Source organism: Amphiura filiformis, chromosome 8, assembly GCF_039555335.1.
Source record: "Amphiura filiformis chromosome 8, Afil_fr2py, whole genome shotgun sequence".
NCBI lineage: Eukaryota > Metazoa > Echinodermata > Ophiuroidea > Amphilepidida > Amphiuridae > Amphiura > Amphiura filiformis.
In genome coordinates this window covers 4,141,401-4,168,577 of record NC_092635.1, presented here as the reverse complement: position 1 = coordinate 4,168,577, position 27,177 = coordinate 4,141,401, and the positions used below count along the sequence as shown (strand labels likewise).

General features: G+C 35.7%; 1 protein-coding gene across 1 annotated transcript in view; it reads right to left on the bottom strand.

Annotated features, from left to right (window-relative positions):
* Positions 1 to 26,411, bottom strand: part of LOC140158519 (A disintegrin and metalloproteinase with thrombospondin motifs 7-like) — a 33,666-nt gene extending 7,255 nt beyond the window's left edge. The window contains exons 1-13 of the mRNA XM_072181638.1: positions 25,909 to 26,411; positions 21,602 to 22,007; positions 14,714 to 14,867; positions 7,611 to 7,810; positions 6,569 to 6,652; positions 5,559 to 5,683; positions 5,086 to 5,235; positions 3,287 to 3,433; positions 2,551 to 2,695; positions 2,177 to 2,272; positions 1,748 to 1,893; positions 1,007 to 1,070; positions 723 to 828 (exon numbers count right to left, since the gene is read on the bottom strand). Coding sequence (XP_072037739.1) covers positions 723 to 828; positions 1,007 to 1,070; positions 1,748 to 1,893; positions 2,177 to 2,272; positions 2,551 to 2,695; positions 3,287 to 3,433; positions 5,086 to 5,235; positions 5,559 to 5,683; positions 6,569 to 6,652; positions 7,611 to 7,810; positions 14,714 to 14,867; positions 21,602 to 21,799 — 1,615 coding nt within the window. The 5' untranslated portion in view covers positions 21,800 to 22,007; positions 25,909 to 26,411. The remainder of the gene's footprint in view (positions 1 to 722; positions 829 to 1,006; positions 1,071 to 1,747; positions 1,894 to 2,176; positions 2,273 to 2,550; positions 2,696 to 3,286; positions 3,434 to 5,085; positions 5,236 to 5,558; positions 5,684 to 6,568; positions 6,653 to 7,610; positions 7,811 to 14,713; positions 14,868 to 21,601; positions 22,008 to 25,908) is intronic.
* Positions 26,412 to 27,177: the final 766 nt, after the last annotated feature.

The following is a 27,177-nucleotide window of genomic DNA, read 5'->3' as shown; positions in this document are numbered from 1 at the left end:
ATAAAGTATGACGATTAGCATTTCAGGGACTTTGTAGGGTTCATTTTAAATTTTGGACTTGGGTGGTTTTTTGAATCATATACAAAGACAACAACGTTGGAATGAGATTACCACTAGTAGGATAATACAAAATAAAGCACACAGGTATGTATAATGTTGATAAGCATTCTGCCATGTAATATAAACCACACACGTTCCTTTATTAAACCCCTTTTTTTTTTTTCAAAAGTCACTCTCCAGCAATGAATGTGTTACAAGTGGACTTTTATACATACTGGATTTCAATCAATGTGTTACAAGACTCAAATCACGGAATTGGGTGGTTCTTTCATACATGCTATTTCTCACATGCTCAATAGACACAGATGATGAATTTGAGTTGTTCTTTCATACATATGACAGGCCTATGTATAGCAACAATTTCCCATGCTTAACTCAATTTGGCCAACGTATGGACTTGGGTGGGTTTTGTATTCATATATTCAATTTATAATGCCGATTTAAAGAATGATAGGGAAAATATTGAATTAATCCAACTATTTCACACAATTAACCACAAAGGTGACAGAACGTAGACATGGGCGTTCAAGAACAAATAGATTGCTGAAGTCAATATGGTAAAAGGCCTTATAAGAACCAAGATAGAAAAATCTTAATTTGTACGCGATTCTCAACTAAGGGATTAATGTTAGAAAATTTGATTGTAGTATGAAAATACGCACCTTTGTCGACATAGGGCATCCAGGTGAAGAAATTACCATCGTAAGGAATGTCGTTGAAACTAGTACACTGCATTGAACGAATGTCGGGAACGCCTTGCGGACATGCCTGCAAAATAATTATTAAGGAATAAAGGAAACATTTACAAAAGGTTATCAACACATTTAGGTATGACGGTCAAACCTCACAATTGATACATTTTGCTAAACCTTCCAAACAATCTCCAGGATCATGTCAGGTAAGTCTCGAAAGTTTTAATTTAATTTCTATTAATTCATTCACCTACCTCTCGATTGCAAATGGCGTATTTCTTTCTTTCTCCGACACAGTACTTTCCACCCTTAGACGGTCTGTGTGAATATATAAAAAAATACAAAGTTATAGAAATTTCTGCTCATGCTTCTGCATGGATACTCCCCCCAGTCAGTGTACTTCGGTTACATCTATAAATGAGCTTTTATAGATACGCACGTGGCCCATGGGCACGACATACCAAGACCAGCAAGCGTGACCCAAGATAAATATCATCAAATTTAAGTATTAATTGAATTGCAAAATTATTACACATTTTTCAATGCCGAATTTGTATTATGTTATCAAAAACAACATTTTGAAAGTATTCAACGACGGCAACGTTTACAATATAATCACAAAGTTGAACAAAACAGACAATTTTGCTGCACAGCAATCTCATGTTCCGTCTTTGCATTCAAATGTACAGAAAGACCACTCGCTATATAGAAGGTCACTTCGAGACTTACTGTCTATAAGCTGTTATGGCAGCGCGGAGGTGGTCACGTGCGCATTTATAAAAGCGCATTTATATATATATATATAACCGAAGTACACTGCCAGTGCTAAGCAGACGAGTTGGTTAACTATTTTTTTCACATACTGAAATAATAATCATGCTTCATTTACACTAAATTCCAGATTGGGTACGAATATCGAGGAAAAAGCTTAAAGCCTAAGAGGAAGTTTACATATATTGTCACTGTTGTTACTGGTTCTTTTGATTGTTACTTACGATGGATTGTTGCATAATCGTTCCTTGATGGAGACACCTCCACCACAGCTTCGGGAACAATCAGACCACTCACCCCAAGGCCCCCAGTCACCATTGATGGCTTGTGGGGGCTCCGCTATATTCACACATTCCCCATTGTAACACCACTGGAAAGAAAATATCAAGAAAAATACATAAAACATTGGGAACAACACCATGAACACTATTTTAAGAAATTTCAAAAACTGTAATATTAGTTGGAAAGAATTTCGTATAAATTTGGGATTCAGTTTCATTGATAAGCAATCTGTCCTGCTTATGAAAAGGGCTAGTTATATAACCTTTATCGATGATAGCATTGCTCTAACTTATGATTTGAGATAAAGAAATCTTAAATGTAGACTACACTGAAAGATCTGAGCAGGGATACGAACTAAGAACCTTTTATACCTTATCTTTGCCACAACTCGTTCCTTTTGCTGCTGCAGATAGTTTAGAATGACACATGTAACCAACTCGGCACCACAGCGTGTTGCAGATGTCACCCTGTAAAAGACAAGTCCGCGTAAAAGACCGTCACCTCGTGGTAATTATAGATACAAAGCTTGACAAAATGGTGTACTTCTACAGAAGTAGAGATCAGCGGTGTCATGCCTGGTCTTTTTTCAAAGAATTGCTGAATGCGTGTATGATTGCTTCATGTAATTGTTGTTAATGTTGGCGCCATTAGTGCCATGCAGGGAGGATATGTGCGCGGTATAGCTCTGTAATGTAATGCAATATACGCAGTTTTTTTATCAGTGTGCGTATTAGGACCAACTTACCGCTAAAGCTTGGCAAAGTGAAGCATTGACCCCGTATTGCAGCCGACATTGATGATCAGCATCATACATTACACCAGGTGGTACCAATGGATACTGGTAACTATGATCGCTTGGTTCGTCTTGCAAGCAATAACCCCAGCCTCGACTGAAATAAGTCAAACAATGTTTGTGACATGAGTTTTAGGGTTTTTTTAAATTAAAATACAAACTTCCACTACTTTTGTTCTTGGAATAATAGTTGATGTGAGGACTCTAAAGTGTAACTATGTGTTCAGTGAATTGTTTATCCACTGCGAAGTACCGGAAAACATGTCTACAAACATTTTGAGATACATGACGGAGTATGGCTTCTCTTAGATTATTTGGATCTAAAATATAAGTATCATTGATCAGTTTTTTATTCCTTTTCATGTACGTCTACTAGAAACTAAATAATTACTAAATGATCACACTCGGGATTGAAATACTTGTTAATGATACTGTTGAATTCTTCTAATAATTGCTCAAGTATACAAGAGGTATAACAAAAAGACATGGAATGAAGGAAACAAACAAGATTGCTACCATCTCTACCATGAAAATATTTTGCCAAAAATTATCATGAATAATGTACTTGTACTCTGAATTACAATCGAAACTATTTTACTAAGGTGGCGCAAAGATGACAAATGAATGTCCATCCTTCCATACTCATACGGCCCATCAGGAAACCCCACGTATGGCATATTTTACTTACTCAAAGAACTTAGTGATGTATTCTCTGCTGCACCTAGACCATGTCAGTGGTGATGAGTCCATAGTCAGCAGTGGTGACATCATATGGATATCACTACTATTGGATGGATCGCAATCGTTTCCAGTACCGTCGTGTTGCATTCCAAAACTATACATAGGAGATAGAAAACAAAGTACAATTAAAAGGAACAATTTTAAAAGAGACTGGCTGTAAATATAATATATGAAATGGTCGTAGCCAATAAAAAGCGATCGTGACAAAAAGACAACAACATATCTTTAGCCCTCATCATGCTTGATTGTACCTTGGACGGAGTTTTTCCAACATCAGCTCTTTATAATAAGCTTGTCCAAGTAATTGAATGGCCTTGAGTTTTATTTTGTCATATTGATGGGACTGCCTCAATCCAGTTTGGTAAAATGGGCCAATGCAAACTTTTAGATTGACTCTCATAAACTCCACAACAAGTTTTTTATTCTCTTTAATGTAGTTAATAATATTCTGACCAAAGAAGTTTTCTACTTCTGGGTGCGAGGCTATTATTCTTGTGTCCTCTTGTTCAACTTTCCACTAGCCTCACGTATTCTAGAAAAATGAAACGTGATAACGAAGAACATACTATTCGGAACAAATTCATCGTAAGAGCTTAATGAAGCAGGATATGGGACAGTCAGATTTCAAGTAACTGTTAGAAAAACATCGTGGCCAAGATATAGATTTTAAACAGACCTCAGCGCGCTCAAAAGCCTCGTGTTGTTTGCGTAGCCGAGATAGCATAATTTCTGTAACCCTGGTGTAACTGGAGACCTTTTAAGACGTGGATAAATACACAAACCATTCATGAATCTGACAACATCAAAACAAACTGCTATCACAACGAAGATAACTTGAAGGTTAGGAGATCTCGCTCCTTGCTACGAGAAATTGATATCCTGCTTAGTTTGAAATCTGGAGTATTTCAGGTGACCTTGATTTTCTTCTAAGTAGGTTAACTAAGGTTGATATAGGTCGATATATCGCCAAACAATTTACTGCTCAGTCACGTTTATCCCGTCCTCCGTTTCTTTTACTTTTCCAGTAGCAAGGTCTTTATTAAGAATCTTATTAATTGACCTTTTCGGTAAATCCCATAACCCTTTGCGAGCACACCTGAGAACTCGTCATTTTACGTCACGCCGACTTGCAATGCGCAGTAATGATGTTCGATAAACGATGTGCGCATCGGCGCAGAGCGGCGTGACGCAAAATGACGAGTTCTTAGGTGTACTCGCAAAGGGTTATGGGATTTACCGAAAAGGTCAATAGAGATAAAATGGAGGTCATTATTTGAAATTTTGAGAATTGTATCACTTATCGATTGCAAAATACTCGACACCGAAGTAAAGCAACAGTTAAGAGAGTATACCTACTGCGTGTATCCCAAACAATAAACGACATTGACGGCATTACATTGTGACATTGTTTTGGTATTTTGATACAGCTGAACTCTGACCTTAATGGAATTGTTATCTGTACTTACATAGAATTGTTTAAAATGTTTACTAAAATCAGAAAAATAGAAACAGATTAAAAATTAAAAAACAACAACAACAACAAAACAATTTTTTTCCTAAACAACAACAACAAAACAATTTTTCCTAAAGGTCAGAGTCAGCTGTACCAGAATTTTTCAAAACCGTATGTATTATGAATGTGTAATGTTTTTCACTAAATATTAAACAAGGTAACGCATAATAAAACTTAAATAAAGTCTGTAATAGTAAAAACAAAAATCAGTTATTTAAAAATTCCCAACTTACTTATGTCCCATTTCGTGGGCAACTGTGTAAGCCAGGGACAATCCAGTGTCTTCATTGACACTGCAGGATCGATGCGGTTGGCACATTCCATTTACATGTGCGAGCCCAAGAGTACCACACGGCTCATTGATTCCTTGGCAAAGGTCTTTCCTGTTGAGAAGGTGGCACAAAAGACAATGTCATCTTGATAACACTGTTATCGATTTTAAATGTATTTAGAATTATTCTGTTATGTAATCAGTAACATACATTTTAAACAGTTTAAAAAACAATTACATCGCCTCTTATATTAATCATCCGGGACAAAATGTCACGTTAAGTTAAACATTAAATCCTATGTGATTGCTTTCTTAACTACTGGATTCGTAATTATTGCCATCATTTTCTAATCTAGTGATTATTGCTGTAATCAAACGAACTAATAAACCCTAAAACGTATAATTATATTCTCTTTTTGATGTTAATGTTCTTACCTTGTCAGAAGGACTGCTACATCATGATGGTTAGGATGATCCTCGCCTTCAGGATTGATGGTCATCTGCCATCTACAGAAGCTGTCTAGAGTCTTATCAGCATGGTGCATAATCACTAGATCATCCTGGATAATGATAGTTTAAGGACAGAGAATGGTTTAATCTGTTCAAGATAAAGTCAAAGAGGTAAACTTTTGAAATGTATACACAATGACAAATTTCGACGGTGTATTCGCCGTCGAAGTAGTGATGTACATGTAACAGGATTAATTACATAACGATGGGGATCAAGCAAAATCAGTCGGAACTCGGAAATATTGATTGTGAGATATAGCCAAACAAAGGAAATATTTCCGTTTGTTTCCTCTTGTTTTGGAAACCCTTTAATTGCTCATATCTTTGGAACTGGTTGTTCAATTTAATTGGGGTTTTCTACAAAATTCAGCTTTATAAATGCTTTTTACTATCCTATAAGAATTTATAAATGCTTTTTACTATCCTATAAGAAACTGAAAATTTAATATGTCGGAGTTCCAACTGATTTTTTGCTTGATCGCATCACATTTGTGCATGTGTGCAATGGTAGATTGACTACGATACCGCTCTTTTCAAAGACATTAATCTTACAGGTTCGAGTGATTATCATGTGTAAATTCTAAAGAATTATGATCCAGGTCTTAATGCATGTTGAACGGCGTAACGTCTAGTGCAGGGTAATACATTCAAAAATAGTTTAAACCCATTGCTATGGTAATTAATCATGTTACATCACTACTTTTAAGGCGAATTCATTCGGATTTTTGCATCAAGTGTCTGCGCATTGATGTACATAACATTGATACCTTTAATAGTTTAATATAGTAATGTCTATAATACTCAGAATGATTACAAGAATTTTGAATTGAGTTGAGTTTTATCTCCTTTGATTTACGTCTAGCACTTTTATCAGCTACCATTTCTCTTTTGCTGAAGTATTTTGCAACACGAATAGTTTTCAATTGGATACATACCGGATTGTGTTCAAGTAGGAGTAATTTCACCATCACCACGTTGACAAAGTTGCCAAGACTTGCATCATGATATAAACCAGTTACCTATTCAAAGTATATAAAAGATGAGATAATTACGAAGAAGAATTGCAAAAGACATTCCGCAGGCATAAAATACTGTTTGTAATGATTGCATTGGACAGACAGACTTGCATAAACATTACTAAGAACTTAGCTGAGGTAGAAGGAGTCACTTCATATATTACATGAGTCATGTTAAAGATTTGCAGATGGTGAATGTTACTTATCCATGTAATACCATTGTCATCATATGATAATGTAGCAGTGTACTTCACGTCTGATTTACAATTCTTTTGAAAAACAAAATTCCTCAAAATGACCAAAGCTACTGATATTGCACTGGAACGTTAATTACTGTGTTTGTTTATTTGAGCTGTCAATTTACAACAGACTCTATTAGTTGTAGGTTGCGAAATATGTGTCAGGTGGTGGTCGCCGTGCATTCTCTAAATTCAGTAAATTTTCATCGTCAACCGTGTAATTGAATGGGATTATTTTGAAATTTTAAAACACTTGAAATATCACAAACAAATAGGCCTATGTTGATAAATAATATAAATACAAGCTAAAACTGTTGGGGTTCGATAATGAACCCCACAAAAGTAACCAAGTATATGGAAAATGCCATACGGCCGGGCGGTTTCACAAGTTGCCGGCTCGATCATGCCATTCGCCGCCTGATATGTGTGTCACAAGAACTTTTATCGTTTGTAATTGGATGTTAGACAGCAACTGACAGTTGGTTAGCTAGATCATAAACACTTTGCAATGTTTATACGAGATAATTTAATATTGTGCAACAGTGGGTATATCATTTATCACACCAGGCATAGGATCAGAAGTCATATGCATCTACTCCAGGTTTTGGGTCATTTGGTAAAGAACCCAAATAAAGCAGCAACCAATGAAATAGAAAAAGTCTGTATAGATTTATGAACGTAATAATCATTTACTTCTTATCTTTCTTAAGAACTATACGTACTATGTTCATGATTGTCAGTACATATGTCTCCACACTCTGATCATAGTAATGGTTTATCATGGATTCATCAGCTACAACGAGTACCTCCACATTGCTGTTGTAACTTACAGACCGTCTGTGTCTGCTTGATGGTCTCCCCAAGTCTCCTTCTTCAGATTGATGGTGCTCTAATGGGTCCATTTTAGTATCGATGTTGTTTCCTTATTTGAAGAAATAAAATAAGTAATAAATTGATCAATAGTTGAATTTCGATTCTTGTTATTAGAATGGAAATGAAAAGAAATTCCGGTATTGGCTAACATGCTGTGTTTGTGGTCCATAAACTGATAAAGCCAACCCAATATCTCGGTCAAGTACTGGAATACGTTTAGTTGGCTGTATAATGCATAGTCCCTATACTTAATGACTTACTCAATAGTTCAATCATGAAATATTGGTACTGCTTTCAAATAACTACCCAATATTGATTGGTTGGGATGGGAGAGATGGTTTGGAAAGGTATCAAATTTCCCATATAAACACGTCCCAAAAAGTAATTACCCCCCACCCCCTCTTAATGAAAGACCATATTCCAAAACAGTTTATTTATGCTAAATATAATTATGAGATATGCAGTCGAAGCAGAATTTATTTCTGGGCTTTTAATGACACCTCATTTGTTGCAATGGTCCCAATATTGATGTCACATCGTACATTAAGCATAACCCAGGATATGGAAGTTGCAGCAAAATCCTATAATCCTATTGCCTTGTATTCACTGTCGAGCCATTGAAGGAACGCTGTTCGGTCTGTGCTTCAAATGTCTCTTCTTTTATAATCTGGGTTAAAATATTTCGATGGTCTATATTTGTTCACAGGCAAATAAGCTAAGGTTAATCTGGAAATCGAACCCAAGCTTTCAAATGTAGATTGACTTTTTCTTTGCTCGTGAATAGAATTTTAAAACGTCTTTTGTATATTTTGATCAAGATATCTTCAAACCTGATTCGATTATGTAACAAAGTGAAATGAAAACCGAAAATGCTTTCTACAAACATTGGGTTTCTAACAAAGGGTAGAAACAAAGATATCGATAATGATGTCAGTCAAGAGCTTAGGCAGGATAATAGGAAACCACAAAAACCAAAACTTAAATGCAATATTTGAAATGACCAACTATTCACATTAGTGGTCATTATTCATTTAATGCCAATTTGAAACGAATATTTCAATATTTTGTCTGAACAACAAGGTCTGTAATTAATTGCAATTACAAGTTTTCCTTTCACTGGTAAAGTTGGACTCAACTTTTCCTGATTGGCAGGTGTTATAAACCCTTTGGTCTTCCACTTCTTGTGACATTGCCACCTTTCATAGACCAAGTGACCCATTTTATTTAAGTGATGTTTTTTGAAGGGTTGTCACAAATGAAGTTCTTAGACCTTATACGCAGCGTCTCCAAATTTAGGCTGATGCTAAAAGATTTAAACAAATGTGTGGTTTCTTACTAAAAATTATATTAATAATGAAACCACCATATTGTGATTTTGTGTTTAAAAAATTATTCAAAAGAGGATTTTTTTTCGAAATGGACTATGAAAAGTCCATATTGTTTCATAAAAAAAGAAGAAAAAAAGAAAAATTTGCAATTTATTTTGATGCTTTAATTGAATGAGAAATTGTTGCTTAAAAAGGACAGACTTGTAATCAGGCTAAAAAGTTAGCCCATTGAGAAATGCATACTTGTTGTGAGTATGTGGTGAGTAGACTTGAACAAATCTTGATTTTACACACCACCAAATCGGGTCCGAATCAAACTCCAAACTCAGTGTTTTATTCTGAGAACCACACCAGGTTGATTTAATGGGGAAAATGGGGGTGGGGTGGGGAGGGGGTTGTAAGGTTGATGGTTAAAAGAAGTTGATGATTAGCATGGTATACAGATAATATAATAACATCACTTATGAATAGCTTTATTTTGATACCAAATTTCATTTGTAGTTCCCATCAGCATTGACAAAATCATCAATATGAACATGTCGTTCAATGAGGATTTTTGCATGTATAGTGGTGTGCAACAAGAAAAACAAATCAAATAAGAATGGCGACATCCTATCTATTGCGAAGTGGCGGTTTTATCAAATAATAAGAGTTGAAACTTGAAAGTGAACAGTGTCATGTGCTTGAAAGGCTAGGTCTATATATTTAACTATATATAAGGCCTGATTCAATTCCATGTTTTCGTCGAAGTCAAGTTATAATGGATTTATAGTGAATTCAATTTTGATGAAGTGAGTACACACAAATTTGTTTAAGCTTACTTACACAGTACACATATACGTGCATGCATGTTGAACCACACTCAGTTTCAGAGAAGAACGGCAGTCCCTTACTCAGATTGACGCAAGCGCCCTGTTAATGAGCGACATTTTGACGCTTAATCGGCCAATCAGATTACCGCGTATGTTGTTATGATTGTCAGACGATTGAATCACCGATCAGAAACACGTCCGTGTTTACGCTGTGCACGCTCTCAAAATGTAAACAAGTGCCGTTCTTCTTTGACCGAAACTGCATGTAGCTGAGCGCATGCATGTCATTGCCATATCTGTAATCGCCATAGGGTAGCAACAACATATACATGATTATGAGCCTTTTTAAAATGAAATTTTATGCATACCGAATTTTATCGGCTAAATACGCATGCCGTTTGAAATGACGCGTCAATTATTTGTAATTTGTGACGCATCGTGAGATGGCGAACACATCCAACGAACCATTGATTAGCAAAAAGCCTGCATTTAATTCAAAAAAAATACAATTTAACTTTTCCCAGATGTTCATTTAATTTTTGTGCATTTTAGCATTCTATTCAGTAGGCAAATTTCCCAATACTACAATGTACTACAGTACACACATAACCTATGATTCTGCATGGCCATAGATCATGTAGATGCTTGTTACGTAACACCTTTTGTAATTTACACCCTTAATCCAAGGTTATGAATATGAAATGAGGGCTAGCTGTTTACATTGTTTGTTTGCATTGCAATGGACCTGTGATTTTGCACAATGGATCTTGTTATTGCATGCTAAAAATATCCCATGTTGTCTAAATGGAAGAATGTTTTATAAATGGGGGGGGGGGGTGCCCTAAAATTACACCCACAATCATACCCCTAATCTAACCATCGCAATAACCCTAAATCCTATATGTACTTCTAACGTATAGCCGTCCCTAATTCTAAACCCTAACCTAATTTTGAAGTCGACGCCCGACGTCGCGAAATGACAAAAGCGTACGTCTAGAATAACGTCGAAAGCGAGACGACAGTGAGACGCGTCCAGCAAAAATCACGAAACGCGTATAACTCCCATCGTTCCGCTTCCGCGCCGCCGTGCGCGCGTCGGTAGATGACGACATCGTCGTCGTCGACAAACTCGAACCCCAACACAAATATTATACAGCACCCATGCATAGCATGTGTGCACTGATGCTGGTATAATATTATACAGCAATACAGCATATACTGTGATGCAGTGCACTGATATGATCCATGGTATAATATTATACAGCACCCATGCATATAGCATGTGTGCACTGATTCCTATTTTTTTTATTTTTTTTTTAAACTTTTAACTTAAAAAATGAACTTTTTCTGGTCCACTTCGAGAAAAAATCATGTTTCAATATGAGCTACAGAAAATAACAGTTCCTTATAGTATAGGTCTTCCATATACTCGACGTGCATTTATCTTGATCCACTCAAGGCATTTCCGTTGGCGTTTATCTCAACATTATTTCATCAATGTTGCAGATAACTCATAGTTTTTACTTCATTTGGTAATGACATGAAATAGAGCTTGGGTTATCTTTCTGTGTAACTTTCACCTGATTTATTACTGTTTTTACTGACAAGGAACCTTAGCTATCTTAAAACATGTTTGCCTTTATCATGACAACTAAATAATTATGAAGACCGACTATCTATCCCAATACAGGCAAACTATATGATACAGATTCATAGTGCCCAGGGTCCAGAGCCACAACTCTCAACTAGTTTCCTAAAACCAGATTTATTATATGACGGTAAAAAATATTAATATATAGAGAAAAATGTCCATATTTATCAGAATTCTATACCCTTTTCAGCCACACACCTTTATTCCCCATAACCAATTTTCCACTGCATGCAGCCCCCTTTAGGTAGGTACAAATGTGGATCTATATGCATAGAGGTGGCTGTGACTAAAGAGGGATAGGTACCTATTGGCTGCTATTGTGGTAGGCAGTTAGTTAAGAGCTGCTAAGGAATCTGGCTGTGTAACTCAACATCACGCCAGGGAAATATAATATGATATTACAAGACGTTACTTATCTTTTCAATATTTCGGGAACATTGTGTGAATTAAACGCCTATCTTGCGATTATAGAAGTAGGCCGAATAGCCTTACATTCATTGATTAATTTAGTTCGTGAAGCACGCAACATCCAGGGACTGGTCAGTGATGTATTCAGATCGCTTCGGTAACACATATTTGGCGCATTGGGTCGCAATCTGCTATCTATTTTAAGTTGAAAATGAAAACTTGGAGCGTTATGCACCACTTCATCTAGCATGTGTTGTTTTGAATGACAGGTGCATACCGCATTAGTATGTCCAACCAACCAAGAAATGTCACAATTGTTTTAAAAGATATATCCAAACAATTCTGGGTTAATACAGTAAAAATAGGTTAAAAGATTGAGATGTTTTCAATGATGATAGATCGCTGCAGTACCACTATCCCTGGTATCCGGGCCCTGCCAGGCAATAATATGGGCTTCTACAATGTTGAAGTGAGAGGTGAGCTACATTTAGACAGAAGATAATGGTCTGAGCTTGTCGTCCTATCAGTTTCCTTTTTGGTGTGCAGCACTATTATATAGTCCTAAGGTTCGCTAGACCGAAAATCAGGCTCGCTAGTCCGAAAACGGTTCACTAGTCTAAAACATAAAAAGAGTTCGCTAATCCAAAAGTTAGGTTAGGGGTTAGGGTTAGAGTAAGGTTTAGAGTTAGGATTAAGGTGCTAGCAAACTTTCCGGACTAGCGGACCTTATGCCTAGCGCAAATATGCCTAACGAAAATAGTATTGTTATAGTACCTTCACAATAACTGTCTATATGTTCAACTGTTGCAGTCATATAATTAAGTTCTTTTAAAAGCAAGGGAGTGTTTTGAAAAGATAAAGAGCTTTTACCACCAAGAGAAATTCTCATTGAATAAATGAAATTAATATAATGTGCCAATAAGGGCTATTAAACTTGAACATGACTTACATAAACGCATTGCAATAAACGGAACATTATGACAGATTATAGATTCTGATTCAGCAGCTTTATTTATACAAATGCGTGCAACTGCACTTTAAGGTACGAATTAACTCATAGCAGGTGCAGTGTAAGAACATATTCAAGATTACAAAGGTAAGAACATTATATCATAGATTTTAAATCTATGATTATTCATACTATTGAGTCTATTCAAGATTTGGTTACCTTGCGGTTGTTGTAGATTTTGTACGTAAATGTCGACGAACTTCACAATGTTTTGTATTTGTATCCTAAGGCTAATAATGTGTGACCTGGCTCTGAATGTTATTCCATCTTAAAACTGGGTCCACACTCCTAAAATTGTTATATACAATTATCAATATATAAATAGAATTGCGGTTTTCATTGAACTGGCTTCAATATTTATTTGGCTTTTCCATCATGTTTGGCTATCTTTATATTGTGATATTATTGGTGTCTGTCCAGGTTTTTTTAGTCTACTCATAATATACTATGCATCAACAATTTGGTAGTAGTTGTCTTTTAGCAGACTATTTTGCTCCTTAAAGATTTGTAAGGATGAAGTAATCCTTCTGAATCGTTGTTTGATAAAACTTTAAGAAAATGTAAGAACGGTTCTCCGAGTAACGCAGCAACCAATAAAAAGAAATCGAGTTGCGGAGGTGATGTGTTCGATCTCCTCATTATTATTTTTTTATCTTGTTTCATCATCACCATATCTAAATACGGTAATGCGCCTAATTTTTTTGTTTTTAAAATGTTTCTGTGAATACGGATTTCCTGGGCCAAAAATTGAAAATTGTTGAATACAACACAATCGCTCATCGCATGCTTTTGAAACATCGTTATTTCCCGGGCGTTGATTGTGATCTATTATATCAAATGCTTTTGCCAAGTCTGATATATTAATGACAAAAACACCATTTACAAAATGGTAGAACGTCGTAAGCGCCTGTCATTTTATTGTCCATAACGACGTTCGTGTAGGCCTCCTCTTTTGATCTCTATTCATTTTACTTTTCTTTAGGCGCCTACAGAATGCGCATTTTCATATGAGTTTTCATCCTAAAAAATTCAGGTGGCGAGTACTTTGAAAGGTAAGGAAATCCGGGAATAATTCGGGAGATTAGTGAGGTTAGGACATCTCAAAATTTTGATTCAAAACGTATATTTCATTTCCCCTGTTCTACTTCTATGGTCACTAGTGTAATACTTTCCGGTTGAAATCCTGGAGTCCTACTTTTTTACATAATAGCCCATCAGTCGATCAGTTGTGCAAATACAAAATATAAGAGCTCTCGCCTCGGGTGTGTTTTGCATCGGTATCGGATGTTGCTTGACCAAAGGGTCATGATAAGGTCTCTATTGAAGTGAAGCAAAACGGCTTATATAACACCAAAAACGGAACATGTACTTGGTGTCTAAATAATCAATGTTCTATACGGGCCCAGACACCGGTCTTGCTAAACCATTTGATATAATGGATCATATTTTGCGACATGCAACATGTACCCAAATACGTGTAAAATTTCTCTGTTTTCATCATAAAATAGGGTGGTTTGAAAAATGTGCTGAGTCTGCTGACGATACATCAGCACAATGCCTGTTTTAGGTTGGAATTTGCTTGGGTTGCCATTGCGAGCTGTGCTCATATTTTAATGTTACTTTTATAGCTAGTAGCAATGCTAATCTTCAGAGCTGTGCCGTGAACAAACCGGATTGGAACAGCACGGGGAAAATATCCTACTCTTTTCGAAATTGACTGCATTTTATAAAACTTCCTGCTTACCTTTGTTACCGCATGATGAATGTTTGTTATCGATCTTGCCTTGTAGAGACGATCTTTTGTAGATGATATGAGGGTGACGGGGTTCCTTGTTCACATCATGGCCAAGAACGGGTTCAATAAAGTATTCATCTTGGCCTTTACGAATAATCCCAGTCTAAAATCAAAATAAATGAAAAATTCAAGGCTTTAAAACTAGGAAGTATACATAACTACTTTCGGAACAGGTAAAAATGCTTAATTTTTCCTATTGTTCAGCAATCAGAAAAGGGGGAACATCAAGAGTATAGTGGTTGCCCATTTTCAAGCTAATAATGCATTATTTCATGGGAATCGGTTTGATTAGCTCTAAACTTAAAATTTTATAAATTCTATTTCTAAAGAAGTTACTGTATGTTACTTAATATTGAAACTCTCCACAAAGTTGCCGGTTTTGCATAAGTACAGACAAGAGTTAATGCATCAGCGAGGGAGCAAACCCAAATCGTTTTAATCATTTACCCCTAAAGATGTAAATAATGATTCTTATTTTACATAATCCCATTGGGTTGACAGCCTTTTGCTTTGTTGATGGCAATTATCATTGTCCATGTCTAGACGGTGTGCCCGCATTCCAGCTCCAGGGACAAGCCAAACAAACAATGGGCAAAAAATCTACAAAGTCTGAAAAAAAAATCAGTAACCCCTTAAGGGCGCGAGAGCTTAAGATAGTAGAACGATCAAGATGGTGGTTTGGTGTAACGGTAACAGGTGTGAAAGAGTTATGAAGTGCGACCTGTATAATTGGAAGTTCGATTCTCAACAAAACACAATGACCAATGCAACCATGACCATTCCTGTGAAGGTGAAGCTCCAACTATTGTTTATGTATTTAATAATAATAATAATAATAATAATAATAATAATAATAATAATAATAATAATAATAATACTTTATCTTTATATAGCGCATTACATCAAAAAGATCACAAAGCGCTGTATTTGTAGATATTTAAATTTGTGGATCACCTGGAACTTCAGAACCCCCTAAAAAAGTTAAATTTTTCCGAGCATTTCTGTTAGCTTATCGATAACTGCTCAATATATTTTGTCCATGCGTCGTCGTATTTTGTGTTTCTATAAATTTCCATTTATCCGAAGCCCGATTTTGTAGCTATTTGATCATAATAAATATATATAACCTTGAGTATGTTGAGAAGCTTTCCTGTTCCTTTGGCGAAATTCAGAGATTATACCTAGTCATAATGGTCACATCAGGTGATATCGTATGCAAATTGTGGGAATTGCTCTAAGCTATTCGATTGTCTACCGGCAAAGTTGTCATAATAAACTTAACAATCATGTACACACATTGAGGTATACTATAATGCGTTTTTTTACCCGTAGCAAGAAGTTATCATAACTTATTGCTTGCAGCGGTTAAACAGAAGCAGTCACGTGACAGACAACTCCCACCTTACGCCCATTTACTTAACCCTGCTCCAAAGTGCGAATTCAGCAATTCTATTAGTAGATTTACAATTTTTTTATTTGATGATATGAAAATCATAGTTGTTTTGGAATTTCTTCTAAACATGCTAAACATGTAACTAAAATTACGCATGTGAGCTTATATCTCAGTTGCGTAAAAGATGTTTTCTTCACACAAGGCGCTTTAATCAAAGTATTGAAAATAGAGCATTGCTCCAAAAAACTACTTATCGCTACAAAGGTAAAAGAGTCATCATTAAAGGTCATCAAAGAATGAGAAATCTCATCCTTTGTTTTACAATATATAAACAAACACTTGTAATGTACGTGGTTGGGTAATATAAAGATAAATCAGCAGACAGAATAAGAGACAAAGACACAATATACTTAAAATTGAAACAAAATTCAGATTTTCTTGTGCGCAGGAATAAAACGATATAATTTATACTCACTATAAATGAACTAACACGTTAACCGTAGCTAAAAATCTAAAAAAGTTAAATATGCAGTATAGCATATTGTATTGTAAAAAGATGTTTGAGATGATAGATGCACCACATGAAAATAACGTTGTACATTATTTGGTAGGGCTGACGTATACTGTGTTGTCACTTCCAGTCAATGACACGAGTGTCACCTTTTAAACATGTACTACCTGACTACATGTTGTATTTTTAACGTCAATTGAACACATGTGATGAATGCGATAAAGAAATTAAACTTAACTAAAGACAACATGGGCTCCTTTGAAAAATACGCGATAAAACACAATGTTTCTGCAATGACCTTGAAAATTTAAACCAGTAATTCCATTGGAGTAGAGGACCTTTTTAATGTTCATTTATGTGAACCTGATTAGGAAAGTACAGCAACCTCAACTTTACTATAGGAATTCTACGTGTTAATCTATTAAGTAAGTGCGCTGCGAAGACAGATAAAGGGTCTCTTTTAATAATGCCGTTAACAGAAGCCAGCAATATGGACCATTTCAGCGACACATCCAAGTACGTCTGCGGTGGCTCTTGCTAAACTAAAAATTGACAATTCAAAAGTGAAGATGTAGAGGAAGCTACGGTGTGGTTATAACTTGCAAGTGGATGCTCTGTGTATCAGCCAGTATTTAACTTGTAGCATTTTATTTATTATAAAATGAAGAAATTCATCTAACAAATAAACTAGATATCCAACCAAACAAAACTTTTCAAACACATTTTAAACAGGTAATATTTTGGGTTTTGGTTTTGGTAAAAACGTTTTAATAACATTAAATGTCGGTTAAGTTATCAAAAATGCTTTTGAATGTTATGAAAACGTTTTATACCATATACCCTTTATATAACTCGACATTCAAACGTTTTCTGGCAACCTTTTCTAACCTTCTGCGAATAATGTCGAAAAGAGCAACATACAGTTTTAGTTTCAGTTTCAGTTTCAGTTTATTTCATCATTGAATAACTTCTATACATGTCATAAATCGTATGGTAGGAGACCAAACAGAACAGGGCTCGAACATTTTTGGCCACCCTTTACAATAAATAAGACGATGAGCATGATCAGTGACAACGCTCAGAGGTCATACAAAATGCTTAACGAATGATATCCGCACCCTGTGAAGATACGAAACAGACAGTCACGTGCTAAAGATCGTCATTCAAATATCAAATACACATAGTTATGTTATGTAAAACATAATATTTCCATCCAATATTCATTCGAATAGTTGACACACCTTCTTTCAGTGGCCCATATAGCCATCCGTTTGTTTTTCCTGTTGGTATCATGTCAAAGTTATACACAAGCGACAAGGAGAACTGACCGAGATATGAACGTAATACTTACCGATATGTTTTATTTGATTTGTGTCAATGGCAAGCCTGCGTCAATGAAACGACGCGTGTTGTCTCTTGTTAGAGAGATCAAACTTCTTTTCAATTGTCTATGTAAGCAAGTGATTCGGCAGGGAACCGGAAAGTGCATACAGTAGGCCATGCAGCTAAAAGTGCTCTATTTGACGATTTCGTAGGACAGAGTTTTCAAATGGACAAATTATATAACAAAATGTTTAGAAACGTCTGGGGGAATCTTCTCTGCTATGTTGGCAATTTTTAACCCGCGCTTTCTATTCCGTTTTCATGGTCAAGCTAATTTAAGGATTTTTTGTATATTAAATATCTGTGAACAAGATAATTACTGCATTCAATATATTAATGTATCCGTGAAAATGAAACTTTTGAGTGATTTTTATCCATTTTTTAGCAAAAAAGTGATTTTGTACATGATAATTATTTATATTATTATTATAAATTATTCATGCGTCATGAGTATATAAATTTATCGAGATGAATGTTTAGATCACAAAGTCATTTTTCTGTGACCTATGGTTTTTGAACCATGACCTCCTGAAATTGATGAGTTGGCATAAAAGGCATGTTTTTGGTCATTTTGGTCATTGCGAGCAAAAAATCACCCTTTTTCATCATTTTAACAATAAATTTGATTGCAACAGTTTGTATTACACTTCATAAATTCAAAGCTATTAGGAAGAATTTAGAGGAAATACAGTTCCATGGCAACGGCCAGTTATACGCATTTTTTGTTAATTTTACCGGAACATTTGCTTAAAAAATAGTATAAATGGCCATAATGCCAAAAAGCATTAAAACATGCAGTTTGTGCCCATTCATTAATTTTAAAGAGGTCACAGGTCAGTCTGACTGTGTGATTCAACCAGGGATTCAACAATACTATGAAGTTGGCGATTTGCTTGATTAGATGTACTTATCTGTCAAAGACATGAGTGTCACCCTTTAAACATGCACTACACGTTAACATCTAATTGATGATGAATATGATAAAGAAATTTAACTTAACAACAGACAACAATCACACACTAATGTGTGTTCTAATATGGCAATCCATCCGAATCCTAACCTCCGCGACGAAACACATTATTTGTGCAATGACCTTGAAAAACAGTAATTCATTTGGAGCAGAAAAACTTTTTAATGTTCATTTATGTGAACCTGATTAGGAAAGTACACCAATCTAAACCTCACTAGGAATTCTATCAAGAATTACGGTTCGAAGACAGATAATTGGTCACCTTTAATTAATGTCGTTACCAGAAGCAAACAATCTAAGCCGCGCAAACGATCCTTCCACAACGGCTCTTGCTAAACTAAGAATGGACAATAAAAAAGAGGAAGCTAACCATCTTATATTTCGGTCGATCCTTCATGTAATTATTTCGTGTAAGCTAATCCTAACCCCAACCCTAACCCTAAGCCTAATCATAATCATAACCCTAATCCTAACCCTAACTCTAATCCTAACCCTAATCGTAACCCTAAACTAACCCTAACCCTAGCCCTAACCCTAATTTCGTGTAAAATTACATGAAGGAATAACCTTTTTCGTTCACATATTTTACACACCTTCTTTCAGTGGCTCTTACATAAGTTTGTTTTTCCTGTTGGTATAATAATATTGTCAAAGATACACAACTCCGACCCAAGGAATTGACCGAGATGTGAACGTAATACTTACCGATATGTTTTATTTGATTGGTGTCAATGGCAAGCCTGCGTCAATGAAACGACGCGTGCTGTCTCTTGTTGGAGATACCAAACTTCTCATCAATTTTCTATCTAAGCATGTGATTCGGCAGGGAACCGGAAAGTGCATACACATTGTGTAATTTGATAATATTATGAAGTTGGAGCGTTTTCAAATTGCACTATACTGTGAAGGAGTGTAAAGTTCAATGTCTCAATCTCATTATTGAAATATATGAAGATGTTTTTATTTATATGCAATAATTTTCTTGTGTTTTAATACAATATAATCCGAACAAATGATAGATAAATGCTATTATTCGGGATATACAAGTCGAGAACGGACAAAATTCTATATGGAATGAGTGCCCATTATTATTGTCAATTTTTTTTCATCAAACAAGACTCTGATCTACTATACACATCACCGGATGTAATACTCGTGTTATGATCATCATTTGCCAAGAGCAACAAAAACATTGGCATGGATAAGATCTATATGACTGGTACTTCTTTTTACATTAAACAAGAGATATCCCGCATACCAAGTGTTAGATCAAACAGTCGTTCGGTCACCGATGATTTCGCGTGATTTCGTGGAAAAACACTCATCACAACAACAACAAATACCAAACTTGTGTATAGCTTAATGAATACCACCTCAAAGAGCCGATGAATTTTGAACACCAGAATCAGTTGATATATTCTATGATGTTTACGACCGTAATGCCGTCAATATCTGTACTTAGATTGTGAATATCTAAACAGGACCAGGACGGATGGGGACAGTCAGGGGATAACACTCTACTCTTTTCGAAACTGACTGCGAGATATTATGTACATGTACTAGATATGGGTCTCTGTACATGGAACCGGCGGCTTAACGTCCTTTCTGAAGGGATTACTTTCATGACTCAATTACCCAATTCCGAAGACGCAGGCAAAGCTCCACCGTCTGGAATCGAACCCGGGACCTTGTACTCTGTAAGAATCATCTAAAGGCAAATCTCTAAGAAGTGTAATGTTTTGGGTCTCTTGATTTACGCTAATGTCCAGAATAATGTTAATAATAATAATAATAATAATAATAATAACAATAACAATAATAATAATAATAATAATAATAATAATAATAATAATAATAATAATAATAATAATAATAATAATCGTCATCGTCGTCGTTTTGGACAAACGGAATGTGGAAGAGGAATGCGCCCAGATGCTCCCGAATTCCGTGTTTAGTCGCGGGAAATAGTATATCACGCGTAAACAATACTGCATCTCCTGCTATTTGTACACACGTTTACGTTATCTACATTCCCTTCGTTACGATGATATCTCTGGTATCTAAACTAATGTATTTGCAACAAACTTTTTCATTACTTCAAAATATTCTTCGCTTACATTGCCAAATACTATGATTACGTATTTGCTCATAATACTATCTTTGCAGTTATGTCAATGTTCACTTGTCTTGACGTTGTATAACAGTATACCACGATTTAGTCTATAGGGCCCAATCATCTCTATTACCAAAGCTTACGTCTTGCCTTCGACCTCTTTTCATACCTTGAATACTCGTCACTTACACTACAAATGACACCATGCGGACTTGTACAAACATTGAAATGAAATTATCTTGTTCAACTACTATAGACAACCTCCTTAGCAACATCAAGTCACATGCACGCGGACATAATGAAAATACGGACACGTTTTATGTCCTAAGTTTCCACACGATAGATCATTGGAGAAAGGTTTAATGTAAGTAATACAACTTGCAATATAATTTGTATTCTAAGTGACAAATTTGATCGGTGGCTCTAAAAAGAGCTGTTCTAATACAGATTAAGATCAGTTAACTTACCAGTCCTTCACAAAGGCTAAGTGCAACGGTCGAATCGCGGTGTCCTCTAAGCTTTCCTCTGTAGTGGCATTGCCACTTTGTAGACGTCTTCTCCTTGTTAAATGTATTATCAATCCAAGAAGAGTTCCCTTGTCTTCTTTCTATAACAAATCCTGGACTAAGAAGCATCTCATTGCGGACCAATTCAAGGTGCTCCATGAAAGCGTCTTTAGTATCATCTTGCCCGGCTAAGTTGAGTTTATAGTGTACGCGATGTGGGAAGTCCTTGCTGTCGATGTTGTCAGTAGTATCCCTTTTCTGGATGACGTGTTGCCATTGATGGGGATTGTGAGAGAGAACTGTCCTTGTTCATCCACAAGGATTGGTGTGACGATAGAATATGAAGACAACTCTCGTACAAATCGTTCTGAAAACAAACATAATAGCCATAGGTGAGGATGCTTAAATTAAGCTAAGATGCTTAATTAAGTTGGTAAAACATGCATTGTCATGAGTTTATATCCAAACGTGCATTGAATCACTGTTAATATTGTGTCTTACCTATTTCTTACATTCAACCATCTCTTAAACAACAGATAACGAAAGAACAAACACGCCCACCCAAAAGATCCATTCGAATATGTGACCGGACACTACGAATCAGCCGTAAAGACGACCCTCGGTCAATTTTGTTTTATTTCGTGTTTAGAAAATATATATCATAAGCTTTAAAATGGTATATCATTTGACTTCAAATGATATCCAGAAGCGGGGTTATGGTTTGTTGAACTCTGCTCCTTCAACAAAATGGTACATTTTTTCGGTTCTACATGTGTTTCTTTTTCCACATTGCTGGTAATAAAGTCATAATTGGCGGTTATTTCAAATTATCCCCAAGTCAACGAGGTTCAGGAATATCCTCTCATTGTTAATTGTTGGTGATACATACCTAGACGAAATACAATGCAATTGTAACACACCACTTGAATAGGATTTAGCCAAAGCAAACAAAGACTAGCGCTATTTAATGATTCTATAGAAATAGGTAGAAGATTATTATCCTCTTCAGCAATATGATTATTGATTGGTTTAAACGCTATCAAATGAGAAACGTGTCGCGCCTAATTGAGGTACCTATGAATACGACCTTCACGCACATTTTACACTGTATCTCAGAATACAATTTGCCGACTTTACAACTCGTTCGTAGTGTACGCTCGCATATAAAGATGTAAAGCTCAATTTTGGACATATATGTGCGTGTGTGTTCTCAAGGCAACCCAAAAATTGCACCTATTCATAATCAGTACCGGGAATCAGCACTCACAAAATGAATCCTGACTACGCTCTTGAGAACACACGTGTTGTCTCTCATGAGTCTCCTCACGGATCGATCTCAGAAAAACTATGTGAAACCAGTTCTGAGATATGTGTGTTAATTAAGCCGTCTAATACACTCAATAGTCTCCATTGCCCCTGCTGCCTCTGTATTTTCTAACGCACGATGAGATTTTGTCATAATTATGCGTCTTCACGCAAGACGTTTCTATTTTGTATGTCCTACTATTATTGAAGATGTGAATAATTAAATTGTGGTACAGGCTTTTACGACGGGAGTTTATAACAATTAGTAAGTTTTAGCGGGTTCACCGTCGGACAAATTTGGATCTGTTAACCTTTTACATTATAAGATAGGCGATGTCTGCTTGTTCTCTGGTGACAAGGAGCAGTCTTCAGTGAACAGCTGTTTTAGGGCCAACACTTACTTATTTTTCTCTGTTGTGAAGCGGCAGTCGTTAGTGAGCGGCTCTTTTCAGGGCCACCAAAAACGTTTACATTAGCAGATAGACGAGGTCTGCTTGTTCTCTGTTGCCAAGGGCAGTCTTCATGAACGGCTCTTTTCAGAGCCATCAGTAGGCAATGTGTCTAATTGTAGAATGAATGGTGTGACATTCTAGATAAGCAAAATTTCAAAAGGAATTATTTCTCTTCAGACCCAGTATGTGGCATAATAGTACTTAGATATGTGGTGCGTAAACAGTTGAGAAAGTATTTCAGTCGGTTGAAACTTTGTACTGGTCAAATCACGCTATTGATCATTAAATTCTTGTATCACAATAAGTTCTTAGACTTTAAATTACTTTAAAATGTCACTGTTAATTCAATAAAGGCTATATCACGGTCCCAGATTACAATAGTTCAACTGGTATCTGTTATAAAGCCACCGTCCCTATATAGGTTTTGATTCTTGATGTCAAGATTTAAAGGTGGTTATAGAATTGTGAAAATATGTCATGTTTTGTGAAGAACTTAACATCCTTTCCTGTTCAGAGGTTAATTTATTGTGACATCTCCTGAAGATGATGTTGAGTTCACACTGGGTGGTACCAGTAGTTATCTGTTAGACAGTGGGAAATAGGGTCACAAGGTAACCGGAGTCGAGACAACTAAAGGGACACAAATCAATATTGAAATTACAAATATACAGGTTTTGAATTCGATTTATATTTTATCTTATTGCGTTATAGCAATTAAACAATTTCGTACCCTACACATAATTATACACTTGTCAATTCTATAACATTATTATGTGACCATATTTAGGATTTATACGTATACGTGAAAATGTTCTAATACTTTTTTACCTCTCGATATATCATTCCAAATATCGAATATTCAACCTATTATTCTGGAAACAACTAAATAGTTTCAGTAGTAAAGAGCATATTTTAGAGGCTGTTCTCAGATCAGTTTATGGATTTGGAGAAACATGGGGATGACCTCGTCGAACCACACATTGTCTCATTATTTTAAAAGGTATTTGCGCGTTTTTAAGGTTTTTAAAACGAAAACATTAAAACGCAACTATGAGCTATATGCGATGAACATTTTCTGCAAATATCCCAGTGAGCTTACATACGTTCCATGCTGGGTAAACAGTTATTACCATACAAATACTCGTAGATCATATATCAAAATATATATGCTATAATATTTTACCATGTGTATTATAAAGGGTTCAAAATTATAACCCCCTAAAATTACAAAACATTTTGTTGCATAACTTCACGCACATTTCGCCGATTTGAAAAATTTACAAATCTGCAATGCAAAAAGAAAACACATTTGGTTACCCACCCAAAAATGTTCTTTTCAATATTTATCTTTTCTTCCACCCCACCCCCACATACACACACACACACAAATCACATGTTTTCAGAACAACTTTTGAACATCCAACAGTGAAATTATTGACAATGGTTTTGGACACATTGAATATTGATGAATTAACAGATTACCTCATTTGTTATAAATTTAAGATCAAGAACACCAATAAAATATGTGATTTACGATGAAGAATACCTAAGAAATTAATTACAAGATAAGCTAATTTATCTATATCGTTTTAAATTTTAGATGAAGAGGACCTTTGTCTATGTGTGTAAGATGCAAAAAGCAGTCATCATTAACAATTGATGAAGTTCTTGCATTAAGAGGTTGGATGTTGAGAAGTGTAACTAAAAACGTAATCTTTGAAAAGTGTGATTTTGTTTTTGGAAAACGGACAACTTTGGGTGGGGAAACCAAGCGTTTTTCAAATCCTCAAAATGTACGTATAATAAGTTATACAATTTGTATAATCGAATGTTTCGTAAGTTTAGGGCGGTTATTTTTAACCCTTTATTTGAAGCAATAATGCGAACATTATGATGTCAAAAAATAAAGGCTGTTAACTTCTAACTGTGATATTCACATTACAACGTACATCATGACCTAACAGTATAAGCCTTTGCTCGTGAATATCCAGTTTATGCCCCAACAATTTTCAAAATCTTTTTTCCAACTGAATTCCACCCAAAATCGGCTTTTTGCCGTTCAAATCCTCTCTATATCACTGGTTTTCTGGGTCATACAGTCAACCAAGCAAAAACCAATACGGTATAAACATTGACTTAAGGATAATGCATTGACATTCATCAGACAAATCACCAAGATGATTTCAATATTGTTCCAAAAGATCCATGGCAAATAATATCTATAGAACCACGTAACATATACTAGGCATATACTAGGCATGTTTATACTCGTGTGTTTCTTTATAATAATTACAATATTGATCTGGACAAAATATCAAAATTACGAATTTGTAACATTTTGGTACAATAATGTTTGGCATTGTCTGCATTTTTAACAAAAGTACAGAGCGGGTTAAAGAGTGACATACAGGTATCTGTGGTGCAGCAAAGTGAAAAAGCTTGAGGCTGTATACTTGTTCTGCTTAGCTCGTGGCTTACAGTGTCAATCAAAAGAACGGAAACTTTACTTACCTTGATCTTGACGGGCAAATTGAAAATCTTCCCCTCTGTTTATTGGAGACGTTTCCACAAGTAAAAGTCCACATAAGTAGAGCAGTAAAAAACTTGGTAAAATATTAAAATACTTCATGTTAAGACAGTTTCCAATATAAATATTTCTTTGGTAACTTCCACAGTTGATTTGGTATAACAGCACACGACACACGATCAAATGTCTGCAAAGCACAAAGTTTTAGGCACACAGATTGAACTTAAAGTCAGTATAGCCTTCTATATAGCAGTCTAAAATCACTTCTGATAATATAACTTCAAGCGGTTTGGTTTTATCAGATCGGACAATTTGTAAACAAAACATGAAGGCATTGCATTCTATAATATATCTGAATGGTGAAGGGTGCAGAAGTTTGCTTTATACAGCGCGGCAGTCGATGTAAATATGTGTGGCGGCTTCAACATTTCCCAGGATTCAATGGGGCTGCGAGAAAACAACCAATCAATGAGCTCGCCGTTCTCCATGATGTCTGTATTATTTTGGTTTACACCACTGCACTGAATATAAAGAGTAAGTTTGTAATCTTCAGATTCAAATTGATCATTATCATCTCGGAAAAACCGGAATCGTCAGACTTTTTGTGTCAAAGTTCAAATTTAAATCATAATTCTACCAAGACATATGTGACTTTGATATAGGCCTACATAATTATCTTTCGGCTGCCCGGTTTGGCTGCATCTATCCCAAACAACAATTCCTGTGACAAACCGGTCATCTTCTTTGAACTCGTAGTATTCGCTGTAGAACTACCATAGCAATAGATGAATACAATTTTTGACTATATCGCCCTGCACTACAAGCGTAGTTTTAAGACTCATAGCTCGACCAATACGGTCATAATCGATCCGATTTTATATCAAAATTGGCTAAAGCGTTTGGCACAGATAGCATTTCATTATAAGAAAGGTGATTCTTAGGTAGATTCTTCGCTGTCAAATAAACTTGAACTTGATGGCGCAAATTGTGTATTTTTGATAGGCAAAGACCTCCTTGGTGTTTAATCCCTATCATGTCCTGACCTTCAACACAGCATTAGTTATCAAAGGACTTTGAACCAGATACCACCGCCAAGTAACAACACTTTTATTTAAGATCTAGAGCGGTTACCGCACCAAAGCTGAACCATGATGGGTGTTTGGCAGTATATTGTGGTATACATTGTCACTCGGGGTTCATACCAAAATAGGAATATTGACCCAAGTCTTATAAGGAGTGTCACCCCCCCCCCC